The sequence below is a fragment of the Triticum aestivum genome, chromosome 6B (assembly GCF_018294505.1).
Source record: "Triticum aestivum cultivar Chinese Spring chromosome 6B, IWGSC CS RefSeq v2.1, whole genome shotgun sequence".
NCBI classification, from domain to species: domain Eukaryota; kingdom Viridiplantae; phylum Streptophyta; class Magnoliopsida; order Poales; family Poaceae; genus Triticum; species Triticum aestivum.
Genome location: NC_057810.1, coordinates 531,943,796 through 531,956,285, shown reverse-complemented (window position 1 = coordinate 531,956,285; position 12,490 = coordinate 531,943,796). Strand labels below are relative to the sequence as shown.

Below are 12,490 nucleotides of genomic sequence, written 5' to 3'. Positions count from 1 at the left end.
AACACCAATATAAATAAAGAATGAGTTTATTACAGTACCTTATGTGGTGGTTTTTCTTTTTTGCACTAACGGAGCTTATGAGATTTCCTGTTGAGTTTTGTGTTATGAAGTTTTCAAGTTTTGGGTAAATATTTGATGGACTATGGAATAAGGAGTGGCAAGAGCCTAAGCTTGGGGATTCCCATGACACCCCAAGATAATCCAAGGACAACCAAAAGCCTAAGCTTGTGGATGCCCCGGAAGGCATCCCCTCTTTCGTCTTCGTTTATCGGTAACTTTACTTGGAGCTATATTTTTATTCATCACATGATATGTGTTTTCCTTGGAGCGTCTTGTATGATATGAGTCTTTACTTTTTAATTTACCACAATCATCCTTGCTGTACACACCTTTTGGGAGAGACCCACTTGATTTGGAATTTATTAGAGTATTCTATGTGCTTCACTTATATCTTTTGAGCTAGATAATTTTGCTCTAGTGCTTCACTTATACTTTTTAGAGCACGGCAGTGGCTTTATTTTGTAGAAATTGTTGATCTCTTATGCTTCACTTATATCATTTTGAGAGTCTTTTAGAACATCATGGTATTTTCTATGGTTATAAAATTAGTCCTAGAATGATGGGGATCTAAGTTGGGTATAATAAAAACTATCATAGAAAGTGAATTGGATGCTATGATCAATTTGATGCTTGATAATTGTTTTGAGATATAGAGGTAGTAATATTAGAGTCATGCTAGTTGGACAATTGTGAATTTAAAGAATACTTGTGTTGAAGTTGGCAAGTCCCGTAGCATGCACGTATGCTAAAAGTTGTGTAACAAATTTGTTGCATGGGATGCTCCTTTGATTGCCTTCCTTATGAGTGGAGGTCGGCATCGCCCGATGGTTAACTCCTACCAACCCTTCCCCTAGGAGCATGCGTAGTAGTACTTTGCTTCGAGGGCTAATAAAACTTTTGCAATACGTATATGAGTTCTTTATGACTAATGTGAGTTCATGGACTATACGCACTCTTACCTTTCCATCATTGCTAGCCTCTTCGGTACCGTGCATTGCCCTTTCTCACCTTGAGTGTTGGTGCAAACTTCGCCGGTGCATCCAAACCCCGTGATACGATACGCTCTATCACACATAAACCTCCTTATATCTTCCTCAAAACAGCCACCATACCTACCTATTATGGCATTTCCATAGCCATTCCGAGATATATTGCCATGCAACTTTCCACCGTTTCGTTCATCATGACGCGTTTCATCATTGTCATATTACCTTGCATGATCATGTAGTTGACATCATATTTGTGGCAAGACTACCTTCATAATTTTTCATACATGTCACTCTTAATTCATTGCCCATCACGGTACACCGCCGGAGGCATTCATATAAAGTCATATCTTGTTTTAGTTTCGAGTTGTAATTCATGAGTTGTAAAAAAATAGAAGTGTGATGATCATCATTCTTTTGTTGAGCTTTCGTACACTTATAGCTCTAGTGCATCCGTTGCATGGCAATCTGTACTCACTCACATTGATATCTATTGATGGGCATCTCCATAGCCCGTTGATACGCCTAGTTGATGTGAGACTATCTTCCTCCTTTTTGTCTTCTCCACAACCACCACTCTATTCCACTTATAGTGCTCTGTCCATGGATCATGCTCATATATTGCATGAAATTTGAAAAAGTTTGAGAATACTAAAGTATGAAACAATTGCTTGGCTTGTCATCGGGGTTGTGCATGATTAAATATTTTGTGTGATGAAGATAGAGCATAGCCAGACTATATGATTTTGTAGGGATAGCTTTCTTTGGCCACGTTATTTTGAGAAGACATGATTGCTTTGTTAGTATGCTTGAAGTATTATTGTTTTTATGCCAATATTAAACTTTTGTCTTGAATCTTTTGGATTTGAACATTCATGCCACAATAAAGAAAATTACTTGGATAAATATGTTAGGTAGCATGCCACATCAAAATTCTGTTTTTATCATTACCTACTCGAGGACGAGTAGGAATTAAGCTTGGGGATGCTTGATATGTCTCCAACGTATCTATAATTTTTGATAGTTCCATGCTATTATATTATCTGTTTTGGATGTTTAATGGGATTTAATATGCTCTTTTATATAATTTTTGGGACTAACCTATTAACAAAGGGCCCAGTTCCAGTTTCTGTTTTTTTGCCTATTTTAGAGTTTTGCAGAAAATGAATACCAAACGGAGTCCAAACAAAATGAAACCTTCGCGGTGATCTTTCTTGGACCAAAAGCAAACCAGAAGACTTCGAGATGAAGTCGGAAATGCAATGAGGCGGCCACGAGGTAGGAGGGCGCGCCCCCCACCCTCATGGGCCCCTCGTAGCTCCTCTGACCTAGTTCCTTCGCCTATATATACTCTTATACCCTAAAAACATCAGGAAGAGCCACGAAATCACTTTTCCACCGCTGCAACCTTCTGTACCCATGAGATCCCATCTTGGGGCCTTTTCCGGTGATCTAACGGAGGGGGATTCGATCACGGAGGGCTTCTACATCAACACCATTGCCTCTCCGATGAAGCGTGAGTAGTTTACCACCGACCTTTGGGTCCATAGTTATTGGCTAGATGGATTCTTCTCTCTCTTTGATTCTCAATACCAAGTTCTCCTCGATGTTCTTGGAGATGTATTTGATGTAATATTCTTTTGCGGTGTGTTTGCAGAGATCTGATGAATTGTGGATTTATGATCAAGATTATCTATGAATATTATTTGGTTCTTCTCTGAATTCTTATATGCATGATTTGATATCTTTGCAAGTCTCTTCGAAATATCGGTTTAGTTTGGCCTACTAGTTTGATCTTTCTTGCAATGGGAGAAGTGCTTAGCTTTGGGTTCAATCTTGCGGTGTCCTTTCCCAGTGACAGTAGGGGCAGCAAGGCATGTATTGTATTGTTGCCATCGAGGATAACAAGATGGAGTTTTCATCATATTGCTTGAGTTAATTCCTCTACATCATGTCATCTTGCTTAATGTGTTACTCCATTCTTTATGAACTTAATACTCTAGATGCATGCTAGATAGCGGTCGATGTGTGGAGTAATAGTAGTAGATGCAAGCAGGAGTCGGTCTACTTGACATGGACGTGATGCCTATGTTCATGATCATTGCCTTAGATGTCATCATAATTATGTGCTTTTCTATCAATTGCTTGGCAGTAATTTGTTCACCCACCGTAATATATGCTATCTCGAGAGAAGCCACTAGTGAAACCTATGGCCCCGGGTGTCTTTTCCATATTATTGAATCTTGTTTACATCTTGCTAGTTTCCGATCTATTGTTTTGCAATCTTTACTTTCCAATCTATCCAACCAAAAATAACAAAAATGTTTACTTTACCGTTTATCTATATCTATTAGATCTCACTTTTGCGAGTGACCGTGAAGGGATTGACAACCCCTTTATGGCGTTGGTTGCAAGTTCTTGATTGTTTGTGCATGTATTCGGTGACTTGTGCGTCGTCTCCTACTGGATGGATACCTTGGTTCTTAAAACTAAGGGAAATACATACGCTACTTTGCTGCATCACCCTTTCCTCTTCAAGGGAAAATCAACACAAGCTCAAACGGTTGGCTCCAGCAGACGAGGTAGTCGGCGGTTGTTCTTCTAGAGCGAGCAGGGACAACGGGGAACTAAGTGGGCGCATGGGTGAGGTCGACCATGGTGATGCGGGCGCATAGCGAGGTGGATCTGGATGCGAGGGAGAGAGGGGAGAGAGAGTGGATGGATCTGGGAGAAATATCTGGGGGGGGAGGCCTTGGTGGAGGCCTTATCGTCTCCGGGCATCACCGGCAAGGTGGTCGGGGGCAGCCATGCCCGTGTAGCGACCTGAGACCGATGATTAGGAAGGAGGGGAGAGCAATCGGGGGGCTTGGTGGCCAGTTGGGCCAGCCCAGGGGAGGGGTTTTCTTTTGTTTTATCTGTTTTGTTGTTTTTCTTTTTTTTATAGTTTTAGTTTTCTATTATTTTTGAATAGCAATTAGCTTTATAAAATATAGGAACAACACCTAAATTGGTTTTAGTAATTATACCACTGCCACATTTAGTTTGAGGTTCAAATAAATTAGTCTATATGTTTATAATTTAAAAAGCATTTAATGATTATTTTTAGCCACTGTTATATTCACAAAAGAGCATTAAAATACTTTACAATAGTGTTGGGACACCACCATAATTAGTTATGAAATATTTGCCACACTTTGAACATTTTATTTTGCGTGTTTGAGAAATTTGAATTCTGGGCTTTAATTTGAATTTGAGTTTGAATTAAGATTTGGATCAAGCAAGGATTAGCAACAGTAATGTGATGATGTGGCCTCATTAACATGGAATTACTGTAGCTTAATTATCCGGGCGTGACATTGTGTTTGCAATGCTCGTGGATGTTTTTGTAATCTCACCTTGTTTGTGCTCGTTCTGCCTTTGTCAACTTCGTCATAGGCCGCGAAGTTTCCCGAGGAGTGGTAGTGGTTGTTCTAGCTAGTCATGGCTGCAACTTCAAAATAATAACAAGTTTGTACACTCCCTTGGTACACTAATTGGACGGCAAATCTGAAGAACCCAAAAATTATACACAAGATAAGTGAAAGCTTTATGTTTGCATTCAAGTTCAACAATAACACTGGACAATTATGGTACGCTACAATTTACATTCATGATTAGATTCTTTCTTCCTAGAATGTAATCAGATTTGTCTTTCTGATAATTGCAACTATGTTCATCATATGTTCACTCATGTTACCATACAACTAAAGGGCCACTTCATTTTAATTATGATGTAGAAACCTAAGAAAGTGATAAACAAGCAACGAAATTGTATATACTATAAATACTGGCAATGGAAACTAGCAAGTCCTTTTAGCATTAGGAACACTACATTTGAGTTTGTTTTACGCTCTTCCTTTACCTAAGACCAAACGGTAAAAATGCAACGAACTATTTGTAATTAATATCAAACTTCAAGTAAGATCACTGCGATTGTTATTCTTTAAAAATGAGGTTGTACCATATTTGGGGTAAACGACACACAAATTTCTTTAAAAAGTATTTGTGTAATGCCATTGAATTGCTTTGCGGCACACAAATTTCATGGTATTAAGATTGTCCCTGAGAACATGTTTTTTATTTGCTCTTCACATTATGATTCTATACATTGCCAAAGTGGTTAATCCCTCAAGTTCTAATATAACAATTTAACATGAATATTAGACACACACACTAGCCATGATGAACCCTACCGATGAACCCTAGTGATAAAAAAAGTGAAGGGGATGAACTCACCAAGGGACGGAGATGGAGGTGATGAACCCTAGCAGTCCGTCGTGTCCCTTGCCGTCGTCGCCGTCGAAGAAACCCTATCTTAAAACAAAATGAACTCCAATCAAATTGTAGGGAAACGAGTGACGAGAGGGGGAGAGAGAGGAAGATTACCTAACCACCGGAACCAGCCGGAATCGCAGCGGCGACGACGAGCGGGGAGAGAGTGAAAGGAAGGGGAACGAGAGAGAGGGAGTGTGGCAAGGGTACCGTTGCCCCCTTGTTTTGACCCCCACAGCCTCCTAATACTTGGGCTAGGCCCAATACAAATTTTGAATTAATATTGATTTAAAATCATTAGTATTTCCTTTTAAAATGATATAAATTTGATAAAACTAAACTACAATATACTATAAAAAAGATACCACCTAAAATAATAAATAATAATAAATGGTATTGTCAAACTACATATTTCAGGTATCAAACTAAAAAGAAAAAAAACCTAAAATTGAAGTCTCAAAGTGCATTTTTTTATAAAAATGTCACTATTTCCACTTAAAATAATATAAATTTGATAAAAGTAAACTACAATATACTATAAAAATATCACCACTTAAAATAATAAAAACAAAATATTCAGAAGTGTCAAACTACATATTTGAAGTCTCAAACTAAAAATAAAAAGAAGTAAAATTAAAGTCTCAAAGTACATATTTAAAAAATATTCAGTACTTCCATTTAAAATAATATAGTTTTGATAAAGGTAAACTACAATATACTATAAAAAAGAGCACGACCTAAAATAATAAAAAGGAAATTATATGGAAGTGTCAAATTACATATTTGAAGTCCCAAACTATATATTTCAAGTCTCAAACTAAAAAAAGAATTAAAATTGCAGTCTCGTAGTACATATTTTAAAAAAATGTCAGTATTCCCATTTAAAATAATACACATTTGATAAAAGTAAACTACAATATAGTATAAAAAAGATCACCACCTAAATTAATAAGAAGGAAAATATTGGAAAGTGTCAAACTAAATATTTAAAGTCTCAAGCTATATATTACAGGTCTCAAACTAAAAAAAAATTGTGTCTAACACTTTTTCCACTAGTGGATCAAGGCAAAACTTCTGCCTCGAGTAGTTGTTGTTGTTGTGTGGTTGCTGTCTATTTTGGTGGTGCCTGCCCGGCTGACGGGACGTAAGACTACAATTCTCTCCAAGTATCTAGCTGGATTATTATATATGGTGTGTATGTTGTTTACCGTCGAAAGTTCTATTCTGCTCCCGAGCTCAAATGCACTCGCATGAACAGTAAAATCGAAAAAAGTAAGAAAATTTACAAAAATCTGAATCTTGTTTGTGGTAAACTTTGACAAATGTTTTTTATGCTTGCAAAATTTCAGCACGAAATGACATTCGTGGAAGGCGTGGCGAAAAAAAAAACAAAATCGGCACTCCAAAATGTGTTCAAAACTAGCATTTTTGGAACATCGATTTTGTTTGTTTTTTTGTCACGACTTCTACGAATGTTATTTTCTACTGAAAGTTTGCAAGCATGCAAATTTTTTTCAAAGTTCACCGTTAAAAAAATTCAGAATTTTTTGAATTTATTTACTATTTTTCCTGATTTTACTGTTCACGAGGAAGCATTTGAGCTCGGGAGCATATACTCCGTGTCCGTTTACCGTTTATTATTAACCAACGCAAGTGAACGTTGTCTTGGAGCGCTTGCAACAAACTTCATTAGGGCATCTACAACGCCGGCGCTAAGACCAGACGCTAGGTTCCAATTCCTGGCCTTTTCGTTAAAATCCCGATCGATCCCAGGATTCTGGCTGGCATCGATGCCAAGCCTGTCGTCGGGCGCCTGGTTTCTTTTCTTCTCGCGTTGGCCTTTCTCACGAGGGCAACAGATCCTTAACCGATCACGGTAGCGCTCAAATAGGCGCCCGTGCGTTGCCCCAACAGACTCCTTCATCAATGATTCTCCCTTAATTAATTTTTTTATGTTCTAAGCGCCCAAACAAGTGCCCGTCCATTGTAAATGCCCTTAGAGCAGGGAGAAGTAAGTATGTGCCAGTTCATGGATTCATCATCATGTGCGACAGGAGCTGTTCTGCGTAATGAAGGGGGTCACTTCACTGCTGCATCAACGAGGTTTATACCATACGTACCGGATGCGGAAGCCCCGATGCTGAGAATTATTTTGTTTTCAATGTCACCACAATAATGGAGTGTTTTCAGACTTCAAAAGGCTTTGGCATGGTTAAATTCTGCTGGTGCAAAAGGGAGGCAAATGAAGTTGTGGGAAGGAGTGTTATACATCTAAATCTCCATCTTTTGGGACTACTCAGCTCCCGATTTTATCTCATCTTTGATTGTAAACGATGTCGCCGTCTTTTGATGAATAAAATCTCATTCCCGTCAAAAAAAATTGCCATGGTTGACTCAGTTTATGCATAAGAACATCCAAAATGTATACTCCATTATGGGCAACGTAGGACAAATGTTCGTAATGATTTTTCTGTGTCATTTTGTTCTATGTGAGCACTTCAATCATAGGGTTTTCCTTTGGCCATGTTTCCAAGACATCTGGAATGCACAGGCAGAAACAAATGACCTATTTACATGCTGAACGTAGACCTCCTGACGGAAGGATAACTGAATGGCCAACACTTAATCAGTGCCATAGACCGAAAAAAATCAGTGGCACATAAGACTTTTGTTTTTGAGAAACTGAAACGACTCGCCTATAATATAACAATATTGGGGAAACACATGCAGCTGAACCTATTACGGACTACTACGGTACACTACGTCGCCACATCACACTGGATAGACTTGCGAGAAAGCGGCAGCGCGACGTGCACCGCCCACAACATCTAAGCCCAGTAGTAGATCCGACGGGTTAAATTACATGACTCGTCCTTACTCCTTAATGGCATGCACTAGCTAGCTGTCCGAGTACATATATGAAGGTGCTGCAGCTTAACCCTCCGGCCGCCGCGGCCATCGTCGCCTACTGCGCCGGCGCGAGCAGCTGCTGCTACGCCGCCCCCGCCTCCGCGTGGATGAAGCAGAGCACATGGTGCACCGCCGCCGCGATGTCGTCCGCCGTCGTCAGGCCGCATCCCTCCTCCACCTGCGGCGCGCGCACACACACACGCACAGGTTAGTCAACAAACTGAATTCACGTATAAAAGAAAATTTAGCTACCGGAGAAGGCAGATGCATGTGCAAAGGCCGGTCAGGGAATCAGGGAACCTCTGCTACTACAACTGCTCCGTAGTAGAATACAGATCAGATTCCACATGTGAACAGTGCCACCCTCACTCCTACTACTACGGCGAAAAATAGCACGAGGGAGCAGAGACACGGTACACTGTCTAGCCACACCAGCCACATCGCTAGATAGCCTTTTTTGCCCATTTATCGATGCCAATCTCAATATCAGTTGAGGAAAAGAGATTCGCCCTGGCAGTGCTCGACTGACAAATCTAGGAGGCAATACTTTTTCATGAGGTGTCACACTACCAGCAACAGTGTCACACTGGTACTACAGTACGTGCTACTACTACTAGTAGCGCAGGCACGCTCCTAGGAGACATGACAGCATTGCTGAGTCCTTATTTTTAGCTGCATCTCACCGCGGCAGGGCCCAGAATAGCACTTCATTTTTCATTTTAAAAGAAAGAAAGAAAGAGCACAGGGAGCCTTTTTGTGCGGTAATACTGGGAAATCCGGTCAAAAGTAAGCGAACACGGGAGCACGGGGGAGGGGGAGGGGGAGCAGGAAAAGACTCAGGTGTCCACATGTGTGGTCAAGTTCACGGGATTCTGATCAAAGATTTGAAATATTTGATGCGCCGGCCTCGCCGATCAATAGTGCAGCAGTATTTGATCGATCGAGCTCGACGACTGCGCGCGTTGATGTGATGATGACACATCACACATGGATGTCTGGTCTATCCGTCCAAGCTGCACTGAAGGCAGGGGGATATCTGACATGTTTTTCTTTTTGAGATGCCAAAACAAACATGGCATTGCTGAGCGTGAAGCTGATTTCAATTCGAGCCACAGCTAGAATATCAAGCACAGGGTCTAGAGTGGACTTGCTAAATCGCCGGGTTAATTAATCAGATCTGCTTCCTGCGGCGCAGAGAATGACCTCATGATTCCCAAATGATGCGTGCGGACACACACAAACTACCCGATTGGGCCACTCGATCCGTGAGCCCGCTGCTATAGACTTCTAGCTGCGGCTCGACAGCATGGGGACGTGCTACGTTGGGACATGTGCACCAAACCTCGCAGGATTATGACTGAAATTCACTACTCCTAGTGTACCATACATTGGGTTTAAGAACCATTAGGTGCAGTACGTAACGCACGTGTACGTACCTTGAGGCTGAGGGAGTAGAGGAGCAGGGAGTCGAGCGCGGTGACGTTGAGGTGCAGCACGGTGAGACGGAGCGCCTGCAGGCCGGCGACCATGCGGAGCAGCTGGCCGGGCCGCCGCGGCGCCATGACGCGGAGGCTGGCGTGCGTCTCCACCAGGTTCACCTCGATGTCGGCCACCCCGGCGCGGCTCTCGTCCGCCGACAGCGTCGTGGCGTCGCGCGGCGACTGGCGCCACACGTACTGCGGGTACGTGAAGAACCCCGCGAACGGCGGCGCGTCGGACGCGCCGTCCGCCTCGGTGACGCTGCTGCTGCAGTTGCTCGTGGACTCCACGCAGGCGTTGCCACCGCTGGTGCTGGCGCGCGTCGGCATGGCCGCCGGCAGCGGCGTCGCGTCGCATCCTGCCTTGTGCTGCTGGTAGTGAGCCAGCGTCCGCTTCTGCGCTTCCAGCGACTGCAGCTGCTGCTCCAGCTCCTTGACGAAATCTATCGCCCCTCCGACGATCGATGCCTGGTCACCCTGCAAGGTTTTTTAAGGACAAAAGGCGAGCATTAACTCTGTCAGGGGAATAGTATACTCCATGGAACTCGTCGAACAATCAATGACTTCCTCCTCTGCGAGAACTAGAGACGAGTGAAACAATGATTTTGGAGGGAGACACATTAATGGCGTCCCGGAGTCCGGCCAAGAATGGATGCTTCTCCTCAACAAATACTCCTCGTAGGTAAAGACATTGGGCACGGGGAAAGGAGAGCTCATCAATAGTGATGGTGGGTCTCTTTCGGCCCAGAGAAACATTCTTTCTCTCTTTCATCATCCTCCCTCACAATCCCAAGTTGCTCCGGCATCCCTTTCTTCCTCTTTGACAAGCGAAGCGAGAGCACACGGATACAAAACACGAAAGGGAGAGGGAGAGAGAGACGTACCCTCTGGACGTAGGACTCTGGCATGAGGGAGCGGAGCACGACGAGGTACTCGTTCATCTGGCGCCGGCGGTTGCGCTCCACGGCGATGTGGGTCATGCGCTGGCATTCGGTCTCCTCCCTCGACTTGCAGCTCCTCGCCCGCCGACGCCGCTTCCTCCTCGGCGGCGCGGGCGACGACGTGGCCTGCTTCTCCAGGCACGGCGCCACGTCACCCGCGGCGGACAGCCCCGGCGCTCTGTCGGCCGCCTGCAGCGCAAGCGCCGGGCCATCGGCAATGCCGGTGCCGTCGTAGAAACCCGCGGCATTGTCGAAGAGGAAGCCTGCGGCGTTGAAGGTGCTGTAGACGAGCGCCGCATTGTCGACGCTGGAAGCGCACAGCGCGTCCACTAGTGCCATGGCCGACGGACGGACGGATGGCTGACTCGCTCCCTCGCTCGCTCGCTTGCTCTCGGCTCGTGGCCGTTTCTCGGTGTCGCGATGCTTTTGGCGACGACGGAGGGAAGTCGCGTACCACCACCGCTAGCTCTTATCCCGCTCCTTTGCTACTGCCGCTGCTGACTTAGCTGTGGTACAACGTAGCAGTGAGTGATTCTGGGGATCTCTGAGGCTCTGAGGCGCTCGCGTTGGTGGGATGCGTATGTTTCTTTCTCTCCGGTGTGGTGGTCTACTGCCGGGGGTACTGCCGCCTACTGGGCTGGGGTATATGGGGGGAAAAGATAAGGTTTGGTTCGGGCACGCCAGCCAGCCAGCCTGCATTCGCGCGCTCGCGTAGCAGCAACAGTGGGAGAGGGCGCTCTGCTCCCAGTAGAGTAGGCATCAAATGATCAAAAGGCTGAGCTCTTTTGTAAGAGCATCTCCAACAGCCGCGCGCAAAAAACATATTTGCCGTGCGCGCTTCGGTTGGTTTAGCGCGGCCGCCATCGCTGGCTCCAGCAGCCGTGCTATAATGCAGCGCGCGCGCCGCTCCAGCAGAGCGTAAAAATACAGCGCGCGCCGCACAAACCACATATACATTTCAAAAAAGAGGAGCAAAAATGATCAAACAAACAAAATAAATCAACAATAAATAGTTTAATTTCGTTATCATTACAACTCAAACAAATAGTTCCTTAAAAAACTCAAACAGATAGTTTATCGTTCAGTACAACAAATAATGCAATAAACACAACAAATAGTTCATGAACAATACAATGTCGAATGCGGAAATCATCATGCTCTTTGTCGTCCATGTCATGCCCACCACTCTTCAATCAGATCATTCTGAAGTTTATTGTGCGTTGCGGGACGCCGAATGGCATGATAGGAGGCAATAAAATGGGCTACCCTTTCAGCCCTCCGTCGCACTCGCACGTGATGTCCCAAGAGCTCATACTATGAGTAGTCTAAATCTTGGCCACACTCATTCTCGATGATCATGTTGTGCATGATCACACAAGCGTGCATGATGTACCAAAGCATTTTTTATCCCAAAATCTAGCCGGTCCTCTCACAATAGCAAATTGGGCTTGCAAAATCCCAAATGCTCTCTCCACATCTTTTCTAGCCGCCGCCTGAGCATTGTGAAAATCAAGATTTTTCTTAACTTTCGGCTTTTTCAACGGCTTCACGAAGGTTTGCCACTTTGGATAGATGCCATCCGCTAGATAATAGCCATAGTTGTACGTACGGCCATTTGCTACGAACTGCACCGTGGCTGTCGTGGTTCTAAGTGTGACAGTAGAATGGGGGGTAGGTATGGAGAGGCAAGATCATAGCTATGGAGTAGTTGTATACGCAAGAGATTTACGAGTTCAGGCCCTTCTCGGAGGAAGTAATAGCCCTACGTCTCGGAGCCCGGAGGCGGTCAACTGGATTATATGCG

At 44.0% G+C, this 12,490-nt stretch overlaps 1 protein-coding gene across 1 annotated transcript; it reads right to left on the bottom strand.

Moving 5' to 3' along the window:
* Nucleotides 1-8,028: 8,028 nt before the first annotated feature.
* On the bottom strand, nt 8,029-11,328 carry LOC123137831 (transcription factor bHLH94). The gene is made up of 3 exons (XM_044557675.1): nt 10,630-11,328; nt 9,704-10,222; nt 8,029-8,445 (listed from the first exon to the last, which is right to left on the bottom strand). The coding sequence occupies exons 1-3, from the start codon at nt 11,023-11,025 to the stop codon at nt 8,350-8,352; spliced, it is 1,011 nt and encodes a 336-aa protein (XP_044413610.1). The 5' UTR covers nt 11,026-11,328; the 3' UTR covers nt 8,029-8,349.
* Between the last annotated feature and the right edge of the window lie 1,162 nt (nt 11,329-12,490).

What these genes read in the sequence shown, in the direction of transcription:
- LOC123137831 (XM_044557675.1), bottom strand. Translation starts at nt 11,025, where the DNA reads ATGGCACTAGTGGACGCGCTGTGCGCTTCCAGCGTCGACAATGCGGCG. An exon ending in CAGAGTCCTACGTCCAGAGG is followed by an intron (nt 10,223 to 10,629) that starts GTACGTCTCTCT and finishes AAAACCTTGCAG; the next exon opens with GGTGACCAGGCATCGATCGT. An exon ending in TCTACTCCCTCAGCCTCAAG is followed by an intron (nt 8,446 to 9,703) that starts GTACGTACACGT and finishes CGCGCGCCGCAG; the next exon opens with GTGGAGGAGGGATGCGGCCT.